At 43.3% G+C, this 14,927-nt stretch overlaps 2 protein-coding genes across 2 annotated transcripts; both read right to left on the bottom strand.

Moving 5' to 3' along the window:
- Positions 1-952: 952 nt before the first annotated feature.
- Positions 953-11,841, bottom strand: MYCBP (MYC binding protein). Its single transcript, NM_001135518.1, is given in 5 exon segments — positions 953-3,481; positions 5,627-5,756; positions 6,313-6,361; positions 11,511-11,583; positions 11,784-11,841. Coding segments are annotated over 5 exon segments (312 nt in total). The 5' UTR covers positions 11,799-11,841; the 3' UTR covers positions 953-3,436.
- A 1,158-nt stretch (positions 11,842-12,999) lies between these two features.
- GJA9 (gap junction protein alpha 9) lies at positions 13,000-14,600 on the bottom strand. The gene has a single exon (XM_002811015.6). The coding sequence runs from the start codon at positions 14,598-14,600 to the stop codon at positions 13,056-13,058; it is 1,545 nt and encodes a 514-aa protein (XP_002811061.2). The 3' UTR covers positions 13,000-13,055.
- Between the last annotated feature and the right edge of the window lie 327 nt (positions 14,601-14,927).

Below are 14,927 nucleotides of genomic sequence, written 5' to 3'. Positions count from 1 at the left end.
AAAAAATACAAAAAATTAGCCGGGCGTGGTGGCGGGCGCCTGTAGTCCCAGCTACTCAGGAGGCTGAGGCAGGAGAATGGCTTGAACCCAGGAGGCGGAGCTTGCAGTGAGCCGAGATCGCGCCACCGCACTCCAGCCTGGGCGACAGAGCGAGACTACGTCTCAAAAAAAAAAAAAAAAGTCTTAAAGCCAAACCACACTCCCTGAAGCCTATAATAGAATAAAATAGGAATAGTCTTAATCTTTTTCATGACAGCCCTTCAAATACCAGATTGCAGTATTCATTACCCACTAAGTCTGTTCCTTGCTGAACATCCTGTTTCAACCATTCTATGGTATATCAATACAACTGATATACATGATAGACATGTTCTTTATCTGCGTTGTCAAACATGTAGACGCTAGTCCTATGAGGAATAAGCACTTGAATTGTTGCTAGTGTAACTGAGGAATTTTTTTTTTTTTTTTTTTTTTTTTTGAGACGGAGTCTCGCTCTGTCGCCAGGCTGGAGTACAGTGGCGCTATCTATGCTCACCGCGATCTCCGCCTCCCGGGTTCAAGCGATTCTCCTGCGTCAGCCTCCTAAGTAGCTGGGACTACAGGTGCCCACCACCACGCCCGGCTAATTTTTGTATTTTTAGTAGAGACGGGGTTTCACCATGTTGGCCAGGATGGTCTCTATCTCTTGACCTCAAGATCCACCCGCCATGGCCTCCCAAAATGCTGAGATCACAGGTGTGAGCCACAGCGCCCCACCAGAAACTTAAATTTTTAACTGCCACTTGCAGCTAGTGTGTACCAAATTGGAGAGCCCAGCCTTATATATTCAAATCCTCTATCGGTCACTCTTTATATGCATTCAAGCTTGTCAATACCCATCAAACATCTGACTCCTACAAAGCAATACTAAACAGTACAACTTTCAGAATGACCATTTAACACCTAGACAATATTTCTATTCCTGCTTTCCAGAATTTAATTTTTTTTTAAGCATCCATAGGGTGGTTCACATTGATAATCACTGTAACTAATACTTTGTCAGCAACCCTAGTGCCTAAATGTGTATAACTGCATTTTTTAACCTAAATGTAAGACTTGATACTTCAACTTTTTGGTTTAGGCCCAGCAGTTTGGGTATTCCACGTGGTTAATCATTTTAAAGCTTGTTTCAATATAGTCTTCCAACCAGACTTTCCAATTTGTATCACTTACAGATTTGGCACTACTACCATCTGGTCTGTATGTAATCCTTTACAGTTTGCAAGGCACTTTTACATCCATTATATTTAATTTGATTCTTACAACAACCTTGTGAGGTAGGCAAGATGTGAAGTCGGTATTTTATAGACAAAGCAGCTGAAGCATAATAGGAGCTTAACTGGTGGGATCCATTTTCTCTTCCATGGAGCATCTTGTTGTATTCATCCAAATCCTTGACAGAAATGTTGAAGAGGACCTCTAGAGGCTAAGCTTATCCTGAATTCTTAAATAGCAGTGACTGTTACAGTTTAAGCAAGTCAGTTTCACCTAAAAGTGTGATTATCCAACCCACATGTTGCCTTTCTGTTCAAAAAGGATGGTACCAAAGACAGTCACAGTCACCTGGCTTACTGACATAAATATTAACACTAATCCAATGAGTAAAAAGCCCATGAGGATTGGCTGCCACAAAAAAATTTCAACCTGTATCTACCAAGAAACTATCATACCAACTAAAGAAGCCAAGTCTCTCTCTCTTTGAAAACCCTCATGGGGCCATGCTTTATTATAATGGTCTGTCACAGGTCCTAACCCACACTGTATTTGATTATATACAGTGTCATAATTAAGTCATTCCTCTTTATCATACCCAGCACTTAGTCCACTGCTGCCCATGTAGGAGGCACTCAAATTGGTGAAAGAGAAATCTATTCCAGCGAATGATCTTCTGGCCCCCCTCCAAAAACAAACTTGTGACTAGAAGGGGCACCAGCCATAGCCACATTCCTACTAACAGGGCTGATTTAAATGCCCTTTTAATTGGCTTGGTCATAGTCTCCAACAAGTGCCAAGGCTTTTGCTAGTTAAACCAGTTTTCATTGGATCATTTTGTTTTCTATGTGTGTTTTGACCAAAAACAAAGATAGGTTCTCTAACAACAGGGAGAGAATATATGAAACAGGAATATGTCTATAAAATAACAGTCTACCAGTAAGGAAAATAAGTGATCCATAAAACAAAACATCTGACTGTAGGTCTACCCAAAGAAAGGAAAAAGGACTAACAAACAAGAATATAGTGCTTTACCATTTACAAATCTTTCACATACATTCTCATTTGACCCTCACAACAACCCTGTGAGGTAGGCATCACGGACATTCTACTCATTAAACAGATGAAGACAGTAAATCTCAGAGTAGTTCACTGATATGCCCAAGGCTCTACAGTTAGTGAGTGATTTGTATTAATATCAGTCTTTGGCCTAAAAATTCAGCACCCCTCTTCCCCTCATACTTGTCCCACCTACTTCACAGGGATAATGAAGATAAAATGAATTCAAGGCTAGAAAAATACTTTGAGGGAGAAAAGCACTATATAGTTATACCTACAAACTATGATTTTCCCCAATATATGGCTCATTCCTCTTCTCATCTCAGCTTGTGTGTGAACCCAGAGTTGTATATTGCCTCTGTCCTGTGCTCAGTAAGCAAATAAGGCAGGCAGGGGGTACAGTGTGATCCTGTTTAAAGTTACATAAATTACAATCAGGGTAACTGCTATTATTAGGCAAATTGAAAAACAGCACAGAAAGGCCAGTGTGCAACTAGGACCCACTAAAGCTCAGAGGAAAGCAATGCAAGATTATCAGACAAGGCATGATTGCATAGAAGGAAAATGTGGTGTCAGAGTTCAAACTGGCACACACACACAGTTATCTAAGGCAAAGTGGTGGCAAAGAAGTTATTTGTTCCATGTCACACAAACAAGAGCAGAAGATTCATGGGAATCCATACAAAAGCATCTTGTGTCACACAGATCTCTCCAGCTGCCTATAGGGAATATACAGAACAGTGTCACCTTCAAAGAATGACTGTACCTGTGTTCATATCCTGAACTACACCAAGGAATAGCTCCATGCTAAACTGTCTTGGCTAAAATACAACCAGTGCCATCATTCCTAATCAGACTAATAAACAGAATGTCTTTTAAGGTAATGAGTTAGATGGCTGTGTTTAGGTTTTGTTCAGGATTTACTTTGGATTCTCCTGCTTTAAGACCCAAAGAAAGTTATATTGAGTTTTTATTGATGATTCTATGTGTTTTTAACAGAGTGTGATAGGTGAATTAAACATATTAAAAGAGTTCTATAGCATCTGTTCAGAAAAGATTATATACTATACAAACTATTCAAGTCATACAAAACCATTTTTCATTGTCTTTTCAACTGAGAAGAATCCTATTCAGCACGCTTCTCCTCCTGAGGTGGTTCATACTGAGCAAGCTATGGGGCAAAGACAGAGGAATTTAGGTGAATTTTATTCTAAATTGAGTAAAAAATAGTAAAACAAGGTAACTGTTATATTCAACTTAGTCACTGTCAGTAAATTGTATTAATATCAGTTTCTATAACTATCCATTTTAAATCATTCAGTGATTTCAGATTTAATACAATCAAATCTAATGAAAGCCCTTTTCATATAAACTTTTAAAATTGCTTTGAAACTAAAATTTCATTCCAGTTCATGACTGCACTGTTCAAATACTTGATATGCAATAAACTATATCTTCCCAAAGATTCATTTGCTTATAAGGAACTTTCTTCCTCTCCACCAAAAGTTTACTGAAAATACCCACTGAAAAGTAGATAAAGAGTTAAGTGACATGTCTTAACTTAGCCAGCCAATAAACAACTACTCATGTCTTTGAGTTAAAAGGTTCCAAAGAGTTAACTAGCATTACACATTGTGGAATCTTGGATAATTTAAAATAACTGCATTTTCTTTTCGGCTAAGTGTGGTTCCTTGCAAGAACACTAGGCTAACATTAGGGTTCTGCCAACTACCTGTTGGAGTTGAGAAGCTTATTAGACTTCACTGTGCTTTCGTTTCCTCACCTATAAAGGGGCTTGTGTACTTGTTTCACTTATCTCACAAAGTTGTTGAGAAGATAAAATATATTATGAGAAATACTTAGAGTAATGTAAAATACATTATGTGATTAAGAATGTGGTAAGACCTCAAAGACTTAAGAGTTGACTAATTTGAAGTTTATGAAAATTCTCACAGGACTTTGAAAAAAGAAAAAACTGGCTGGGTGAGGTGGCTCATGCCTATAATCCCAACACTTTGGGAGGCCAGGCCAGGAGGAACGTTTGAGCCATGAGTTTGAGACCAGCCAGGGCAACATAGTGGGACCCCATTTCTACAAAAAGTTTAAAAATTAGCCAAGCACGGTATGCCTGCAGTCCCAGCTACTCAGGAGGCAGAGGTGGGGGGATTACTTGAGCCTGGGAAGTCAAGGCTGCAGTGAGACATGACTGCACCACTGCACACCAGCCTGGGTAACAGAGACCCTGTCTCAGAAAAAGAAAGAAAAAACTTTAGCACTAGATAAAATTAAGTCCTAACAAATTTACAGAGGGCCACCACATATGGCCTTGCAGACTATGAACCATACAAATTCTAAGAGGTGCCATTTACAAAGCAGTCGCCCCATATTGGCCTACTTAAAATCAACTGCTTAAGAACCTCAGAACTGACCATTTACTTATAAAGAGCATTAATCAATATTCTCATCCTTTTAGTAATACAGGTTCCTAAGAACCTCTTCTTTTTTTTTGAGACAGAGTTTCATTCTTGTTGCCCAGGCTGGAGTGCAGTGGCATGGTCTCGGCTCACTGCAACTTCCACCTCCCGGGTTCAAGCAATTCTCCTGCCTCAGCCCCCCAGGTAGCTGAGATTACAGGCATGCACCACCAAGCCCGGCTAATTTTGTATTTTCAGTAGAGACGGGGTTTCTCCATGCTGGCCAGGCTGATCTCGAACACCTGACCTCAGGTGATCTGCTCACCTCAGCCTCCCAAAGTGCTGGGATTATAGGCTTGAGCCACCGCACCCAGCCAGAACCTCTTCTTGACCACACTTTGCTTCTTTGCTTGTCCTATTTCCAGTATGTCTTGCGGGTTTTTTTTTTTTACCCCCCGAGATGAAGTCTTGTTCTGTCACCCAGGCTGGAGTGCAGTGGCACGATCTCGGCTCACTGGAACTTCCATCTCCCGGATTCAAGCGATTCTCCTGCCTCAGCCTCCCGAGCAGCTGGGATTACAGGCACATGCCACCATGCCCGGCTAATTTTTGTATTCTTAGTAGAGACAGGGTTTCACCATGTTGACCAGGCTGGTCTCGAACTCTTGACCTCGTGATCTGCCCACCTCGGCCTCCCAAAGTGCTGGGACTACAGGCGTGAGCCACCGTGCCAGGCCTGTCTTGTGGTTTTCTTGACAGGGCATAACTTTGGCCTTACATTGCAATTAATTCAAATTGATATTCACCCATCTCCCTCCCCTCCTGTCCATTTCAGTGAGGTTTTCATCATATAATTATTATAGGTAAAATTATTTTAATATGAATTATTTTTTAAAATTTACCTTTGCTTTCAGTTTTTTATTTTCTTCTACAATAGCTTCATATTTCTCTTTTATTTCGGCCAGTTCTAGGCGAAGCAACTCTATTTCTGGATTTTCTGGAGTAGCAGCTCCTAAGTGATGCTTTAAAAAGCTATTATCAATGTTAAGAACTTACTTCTTAGACATGAATGAAACTAATGAAATAGCACAGAGTAGTATCAATATCCCTGACCAGAGTCACCCACTTTACCACCAATATCTACCCAGAGATCACCATCCAAAAACTCAAGTGAAACTAACTTTCTCGGCCAGGTGCGGTGGCTCACGCCTGTAATCCCAGCACTTTGGGAGGCCGAGGTGAGCAGATCACGAGGTCAGGAGTTTGAGACCAACCTGACGAACATAGTGAAACCCCGTCTCTACTAAAAATACAAAAAATTAGCTGGGCGTGATGGTGGGCACCTGTAATCCCAGCTACTTGGGAGACTGAGGCAGGAGAATCGCTTGAAGCCAGGAGGCGGAGGTTGCAGTGAGCCAAGATTGCGCCACTGCATTCCCCATCAGGTAACAGTACAAGACACCGTCTCAAAAAAAGAAAAAAAAGTAACTTTCTCAATATTCAGAAGTATTTTAAAGGTTATTATCTACCTAAAAAAATAAGAGTTTCAAAATAAAGCCTTTTTCTGACTTGAAAGATGAAAGGATACTCCAAAGCACTGTTAGGTTTCTCTGGTTCTTCATATAAGGCTACCAACACTGCAAATCAAAAAGCAGAAAAAGCAACAATTGACGTATTAAATTTGAATGGCTGAAATTATATTCCATTACCCAGTAAATATTAGGTGCCAACTATATGCTGAGCACATTGCAAAGACTATACAATGCTGAACAAGACAGACAAGGTCCCTGTTCTCAACAAATTTACAGTCAAGCGTAAAAGATATGCAAGGAACTAGACAGAGGGTATCAAGCAGGAATACTGGATAATGGGTTGCAGTAACACACTGGAAGAACACCTAAGCAAGCCTAGGACATCAGGGAAGGCTTCCTAAAGGAAGGCAGAGACCTGATACCTAGGGGTTGAGTGTTTCAGATAAAATGGGAAGGCCCAGGAGCAAGAAAACAATGTATTGAGGAACTGAAAATTCAAGTATGGCTGGAGATGTAATTTGGCAGGAAAGGAAGCTGGAAAGGTGGTCATGGCCACGTTAAGGAGAGTCATGCAAATTTGGTTGGCATATAATTAAACAGTTTTAAGGAAGGGAGTGACAGGATCCACTCTTAACTGCTATGTGGACCAGCTGGAGTGGGACGAGGATGAAGACAGAAAGAACAGTTAAAAGGCTGATGTGGTAATCCAGTTTAAAAAGACAGCAACCTGCAGTAGAGTGATGGGAGTGATAGAACAGGGAGAAGAAAGAAATTCGAGAATTTAGGAAAGAATCAACAGGACTATGGTAATTACCGGAAGAAGCTCTGAATTCAAAAATGGTCTTAAAAATTAAGTTTGTTTTGCTAAATAACCACCAACCAAAAACTTTACCAGTAGTCAACATGCTCAAATCAACATTAAAATAAGATACACTTGAGTGGTTTCATATCTAATCACTCATATGAGCACTGCCTTGCTCTTCATCTATGGAACAAATTCCTCCTAGAATTTACTACTTAGATAAAAAACTCTAAATCAGTGGTTGGCCTTTTTGTGCATGGAACCCTTTGAAAAATCTCATAAAAGCAAAAAAAGTAACCACACACACAAAAAATGTGGCCGGGCGCAGTGGCTCACACCTGTAATCCCAGCACTTTGGGAGGCCGAGGCGGGCAGATCACAAGGTCAGGAGATCGAGACCATCCTGGCTAACACAGTGAAACCCCATCTCTACTAAAAAATACAAAAAATGAGCCGGGTGTGGTGACAGGCGGCTGTAGTCCCAGCTACTCGGGAGGCTGAGGCAGGAGAATGGCGTCAACCCAGGAGGCAGAGCTTGCAGTGAGCCGAGATCGCGCCACTGCACTCCAGCCTGGGCGACGGAGCAAGACTCCGACTCAAAACCAAAAAAACAAAACAAACAAAAAAAACAGTGATAGATATCTAGACCCCAAGTTAAGTCCTGTTGTAAACCAATTTACATACTTCCCTTTTGTTCTTTTACAGTTTTAATAACTTACCAAATAATATACAGTATGAAAAAATCAAATGGGCAAGTATTTTTAACAATTTACATTGAGTTCTGATAGTTACTCTTCATCTAAATACACTTAATAGCACTATTTTTTGAGAAATTCATTTGGTTTTTTTTTTTTTTTTTTTTGAGACAGAGTTTTGCTCTTGTTGCCCAGGCTGGAGTGCAATGGCGTAATCTCGGCTCACCACAACCTCTGCCTCCCAGGTTCAAGCGATTCTCCTGCCTCAGCCTCTCTAGTAGCTGGGATTACAGGCATGCGCCACCATGCCCGGCTAATTTTGTATTTTTAGTAGAGACAGGGTTTCGCTGTGTTGGTCAGGCTAGTCTCGAACTCCTGGCCTCAGGTGATCCACCCGCCTCAGCCTCCCAAAGTTCTCGGATTACAGGTGTGAGCCACCACACCCAGCCAAATCCTCATTTTATAAGACATGAATATTAATACTCTACCCTCTCCTCCTCTTATTCCCCCACCCCATTTCTTTCGGCTTCTAATTTGTCAGTGGTACTTGCAAGGTTGATAATTGCAGAAGATACCGTAAATACTAAGTTTCCTGTGCTTTTCTATAGATGACATGCACTTCCTTGTAATCAGACAAGAACTCTATACCCAATCATGCTCCCCTTTTTGCCTTCGCAGCCAGGATTTTTAGAGGTTGATATAGCGCTCAAAATAGCTAAAATGCTTCAGCTTCCAAATGATTTATCATCTTTATCTTTAGCCATCCTTTCATAGTGTTTTAATGTTATAAACTATTTCAAATCATCTTGGAAATAAGCTGTAAAAATTTAGGCCAGACACAGTGGCTCATTCCTGAAATTCCAGCACTTTGAAAGGCCAAGGCAAGAGGATTGCTTGAGCCCAGGAGTTTGAGATCAACCTGGGCAACACCCCGACTCTACAAAAAAAAAAAAAAAAAAAAAAAAATTGGCCAGGCATTGTGGCTCACGCCTATAATCCCAGCACTTTGGTAGGCTGAGGCAGGCGGATCATGAGGTCAAGAGATCGAGACCATCCTGGCTAACATGGTGAAACCCCGTCTCTACTAAAAATGCAAAAAAAATTAGCCGGACATGGTGGCAGGCACCTGTAGTCCCAGCTACTGGGGAGGTTGAGGCAAGAGAATGGCATGAACCCAGGAGGCGGAGCTTGCAGTGAGCCGAGATCGCGCCACTGCACTCCAGCCTGGGTGACAGAGCGAGATTCTGTCTCAAAAAAAAAAAAAAAAAAAAAATTAGCCAGGCATGGTGCTGCATGCCTGTAGTCTCAGCTACTCGGGTGCCTGAGGTGGGAGAATTGCTTGAACCTGGGAGATTAAGACTGCACTGAGACATGACTGCACCACTGCACTCCAGTCTGGGCGACAGAGACCTTGTCTCGAAAAAATATATATATGTAAATTAAATTTGTGAGGCTGGGCACAGTGGGTCATGCCTGTAACATCAACACTTGGGGAAGCTAAGGCAGAAGGATTACTTGAGGCCAGGCATTCCTGGGTGACACAGTGAGACTGTCTCAAAAAAAAAAAAGTAAAAACAAATAGAATTGTGTAAAGCACCTATGTTTGAAGCTGAAAATCAAATTTTTAATAAATCACATCAATACTGTGTTGGCTGATGTTATTTAGGAGCCTGGAAATCAAAGGAGATTGAGAGGTTAAATTCTACTGGAGGCAGGTGGCTCACACCTGTAATCCCAGCACTTTGCGGGACTGAGGTGAGCAGATCACCTGAGGTAAGGAGTTCAAGACCAGCCTGGCCCACGTGATGAAACCTCCTCTCTACTAAAAATACAAAAAATTAGCTGAGCATGGTGGCACATGCCTGTAATCCCAGCTACTTGGAAGGCTGAGGCAACACAATCGCTTGAACCCGGAGGTGGAGGTTGCAGTGAGCCGAGATCATGCCACTGCACTCCAGCCTGGGCAACATCTTCTGTGTAGTCAGTTACCTCCTACAACTGTCATTTTTCTGCCTTTTGCCATTCAGTCTTTCACTTGCTCCATCCAACCACTCTGGCCTCCTTATACTTCCTGAAACTCTGTTTCTTTCAGGTTTCTGGTCAAAAGTTACTTAAGAAAGGCCTTCCCCCCACCACCCTATATAAAATGACACACACATCCTACCTGTCATTTTTTTTTTTTTTTTTTTTTGGAGACAGAGTGTCACTGTTGCCCAGTGGCACAATCACAACTCACTGCAGCCTTGACCTCCTGGGCTCAGGTGATTCTCTCACCTCAGCCTCCACAGTAGCTAGATTACAGGCACACACCATGCCCAGCAATTTTTTTTTTTTTTTTTTAAGAGATGGGAGTTTTGCCATGTTGCCCAGGCTGGTCGTGAGCTCCTGGCCTCTAGCAGTCCACCCACCTCAGCCTCCCAAAGTGCTGAGATTACAGGCATGAGCCACGTGCCTGGCCTCACCTGTTACTCTTTATCCCTAACTTTGCTGTATTTTTATCTGTAACACTTACCACTAGCTGACACTACATATTTATTTCTCTCCCTCAACTAGTATATAAGCTTACGAGAGCCGAGACTTTTATCCTCCCCTGCTTATCTCCAGTGTGCAGAACAGACACCTGAGTAAAATTATTAAATGAAAGAAATGAACGTATGGAGTTTTTAGACGGAATGACATTCAAAGCATCTGTGACACTTTCAGAGACAACATAGCACAGTACTTTCACAGAGTAGTCCCTTAATACTTGAAGTTTATTTGCAAAGAGGTAAACTATTATCTGAACCCCAAATAGGTAGCAATTCAAAATTACTAGCCTGCTTTCTTCTAAGACCCAGGAGTTATGCTCCTAGAATTTTCCTCTAAACTTTGCTTCTGTCCAAAGAGCAGTTACCAATTTATTTCCCACTTCCCAAACTTCCTAGTTTCGTATGACCCAAGTCCTCATCCCTGCCAACAATTCCATTCTACACCCTTGAATATCCCAGTGAGTTGAGTGACACATAGCAGGCATTCAAATTAGTGCTAAGCCAATAAAGTAAACTGTACCCTACCCCTTGGAATCCTCCTGTTTCCAACACTTTACTCATCTACTTAACTTAGATCTTGAAGCCACGAATGAAGAGATACAGCGTTAACAGTAAGCTTTCATTTTAAAAAGTGAAAACAATGTAACCACCTTGATATGCCCTCGAGCTCTTTAAGCTGTAATTCTACTTTAACTATGAAATATACACAAAATAAGAATTGACACAGACAGACTAAGGAATGGGGGCTGAAAAGCCACAGCCAAATTCGCTATGAATCTCCTACTTTGAGGATTAGGCTCACTCAGCTACTTCATAGCCTACTTTGAAATTCGGTCATTTTTCCAGTTGCTCTTTGTTGGAGGGAAACTTTCTTAACAAGATTCTGAGGACTCCACAAAAACCGTAAGGTGGGAGGAATTGGGATCTGAAGGTCCTTGGCAAACATGTCCACTGCGGCTGCTCGAGGCAAAGCAACGGAAGTTGAAGACACTTTGCAACAGCTGCAAGAGTTTCACTCCCGGTGCGGAGAAGGGTAGCGGAGCTAGGCTACCCCACCCGGGCGGCGTCCAGCAGCCAGGTCCCTGCCGAACCCCGAGGCCCACCTCGCTGGACCCCGGACGGGCCCCATCTGTTTCCCCTACTTCCCCACGCTACGGCCCGCTGGGGAACGGGGCAGCGCCGGGGAGCACGACGAGGGCACGAGGTACCCTCTCCTAGCCCAGGCTCACCCTTGGTCAGCGTGTCCAGCACCCCCGACTTCTCCAAGTACCTCCGGAACTGCTCACGCTTCGAGTCGGCGGCCTGAAGAGACACCGGGGGTCAGTGGCCAGAGCCCGGGAGCCGAGCAGGAAGAAGGCGCTGGGAGTCCGGCAACCCCGCCTCCGCCTCGCTACCTCGGGGCCCTCCCGCCCAAACCTGCGCGCGCGACCCCACTCCCACCCAGAGCCGACCAGCGGCTTGCTACCGCCCGCATGCCCCCAGCCACGCCGCGCCCCCCTCACTTTGTAATGGGCCATAGTGACAGCGGCAGCGGCGTAGCTGGCGCCGGAGACCGCGACTGGCGGGTTGGGAGCAGCACTGCTCATGCGCGGAAGGGGGCGCGCGCCTGCGCACTTGCAAACCACGGGCCGGGATCGCCGGGGTGTGGCCTGTTTTCATGGCGACCAGGACGCTCTGCATCCCCCGTAGCAGGCTGAGCCGAGAGAGGCTGCGTATGCCCGCCCCTCTGGCTGTCGGAGCCGCACCTCTTCCTCTTCCGGCCCCCGTATTAATTAGGTTTCTTCGAAGTAGGTGAGATTTTGGTAGCTCTGTCCTGGCGTCCGGAGGCAGGACCCGGGAGCTCTGAGACTATTGCGAGAGGAAGGATCGCCGCACGGTGGTAGCGAGCGCATCTTTCTCATCTGGGACCTCGGAAACTGTGGTGACCGATAGGTGCTGGGCTTCTTGGCTCGTCCTGAGAAAGTGCTCACAGTGCTTTGCAGTAGCTGAGGAGGGTGTTTAGAATCATATATTTTGGCTCCAGCTTTTATCTTTGGCGTCTCCTTGAGTCGTGGCTGACTTGTTGTGGGCCTCTGGAGGATGAGCAGTAACGAGCTTGCAGTAGCTTTTGAGCGCTTACTGTGTGCTAGGCACTGTAGAAAACACGGGTATTTTAAATTTTAATCCTTACAACACCCCTGTAGGGTGGGTACTGTTAATTAAGTGGGGTGGTTAGATGTCCAGTGAGTAGAGCCGAGTCCAATCCGGGCAATGAATCACGATGCTATGAACTGGTGAAGGAAAGCCACGGATCTTTTTAAGATTTTATTTACTAGGTGGCAACATGTGATTATACTCAAGACACATCAGGATGCAGTCTAGAAGGAAACTTACGTGATTGTGTTCCAGGGGCAAACAGAATTAACCCAGTGTCCAAGGTGGAATTATATAGATCAAGAACCATTTCCTAAGGCTGTGGTCTCTTCAAAGAGAAAACCTGATCAAACCATTTAGCTTCAATTCTGAACATGTGATTTTCCCAAAATCAGTTACACACATTCGAAAGTATATCATTAAAAAAAAAAAATCCTGACTTGACAACGCTATGTCTTTGAATTTAGAAGTGTTCCTTCAAAATCTCGAATTAGAGCTGTTTTTCTCTTGCTTAAATGAGTTTGCAGTTGTCTGTCTTAACAGCTGGTCTTTAGAGCTGCCCATATCTATTTTTTCTGTGCCCCACGACCACTAGGCTACTTTTCTGATAATATATATAATGTCTAAAAGCCAACTGCTGTTTAGATCTGAAGATCTGTGGGAACCCGCCTACCAATGAGATTGTTCGTTAGGGACACTACGTGATTTGGAGGACAAACAGGATTATTACAGGTTCTGACCAACCCTGGCTCAAACGACAGCCCTCCCAAAGAATCAGCAGTGTTTGGAATGTCAAGTGATTGAGACTGTCCTTGTGAAGGAAGAAGGGTTCTGACTGTGCCCTTTCTGAACTGGCCCTTGAGGTTACCTTTAGGAGGTGACCCCCGGTTTTCATGTTCTGTAGAGGAACCCCATGTAGCTCTAAGCCACCGCGGTTTCCAATCGCAGTTAGCTGGCAAGGAGAAAACTGTTTGGGGTGAAAACATGTTGTTCTCTCCATCTATAGCAACACCTGGAATAGAACGGTGACCTCTAGAGTAGTAGTTCCTTTTGCTGTCTTTGCCTTCAGTTTCTCTTTTTACCATTAACTGGTTACCATTAACTTCTTTTCCAAATATTTTATGAGTGTCTTTGTTATTATTTGAACTGATGTGTTGAAAATGACTACAACTAGTACTAAGTGTGGAAATCTCATTAGAAAGTACAGTTTCCTGTTCATCCAAAATGCATTTCTCATCATTTACACTATGATTGTCAGGATTTGGCTGGAATACAGAAAATGAATTTAAACTAGGGTACACTGCAGTGTGTGTTTGCTTTTCCACTAACAGATTATAATCAGGGGCAGAAGAGAGTCGCTTCAGTGAATTTGCAGATGTGCTCTGGTATTTGGCTACATTTTGTTTTGCCTTGTTTGCATGGAATTCATTATGTTCCTTCTTCAACTTGTATTTTCCCCAAAGCCCTCTTTTCATCTTTTTAAAACCTAGGTGAAAAATTTCAAGAATGTTTAAGAAAAGTGAAATAGTGGCTATAGATTGCATAAATAATAGGAATATTGTCTTTTCTGTTGGTCTTGAGACAAAACAGTCGATTATATTTGGACACGGGTGGCCATGGCACTTAAATAGCGGCTCTAAGTGAAATCCATATAAAAGGTACTGTCCAATCATGAATCCAACTTCAACCACAGAGCGAGTGAAAATGTGTATCACATAAGTGCAAAGCAAGGTTCCTCTGAGTGGAGCTTTATTTAGTTTCCTTTTCTCCAGCTGACAAAGCTCTTGCTCCAATCTCCTCCGATCCCTAGGCATTTCAAACTCTACCTCCTCCAGTTCTACTCTTAACTGAGCTTTCATCCTTTCCCTCTCTTCCTCAAGAACTCTCAGTCGGTACAATGCATGGCCCATGTAGACCAGGGATGGTGAAGACACAAATATCACCTGCAGAACCCAGTATCTAATGAGGGAGATAGGAAAGGCCTGGTCGTAGCATACATTTCTGCAGCCTGGTTGTTCTGTATTGCAGATGAAGCCAGACTGCTCATCATTCCAGACATCTTCAGCTGCTACACCCAGAACAAGCATTCGAAATATGAACAGGATGGTGAGCCAGATCTTTCCAATCATGGTGGAGTGGATGTGAACTTCCTCCAGAGTATCTCCAAGGAGATTCCAGTCCCCCATGTTTATTTAGTCAGCCATCTTAGCTCTGATCCACATCAAATAAGAGGCAGATAAATTCTTCCATTCTGAAGGGAGCACTATTTCTTAAAGCAAACCTATGGTGAAAATAATAACAATATGTCACTTCTATATGCTGGTTGCTTTACTTTTTCCCTAGATAGCTGTGGGGTTTTTTCTTTGTTTGTTTGTTTGTTTGTTGAGACAGAGTCTCCCTCTGTTGCCCAGGCTGGAGTACAGTGTTGCAACCACAACTCCCTGCAGCCTCAACCTCCCAGACGCAAGTGATCATCTCCCCTCTCAGCCTCCTGAGTAGCTGGGACTGCAGGT

Source organism: Pongo abelii, chromosome 1 (genome assembly GCF_028885655.2).
Source record: "Pongo abelii isolate AG06213 chromosome 1, NHGRI_mPonAbe1-v2.0_pri, whole genome shotgun sequence".
NCBI classification, from domain to species: domain Eukaryota; kingdom Metazoa; phylum Chordata; class Mammalia; order Primates; family Hominidae; genus Pongo; species Pongo abelii.
This window is presented reverse-complemented; position numbering and strand designations above follow the sequence as displayed.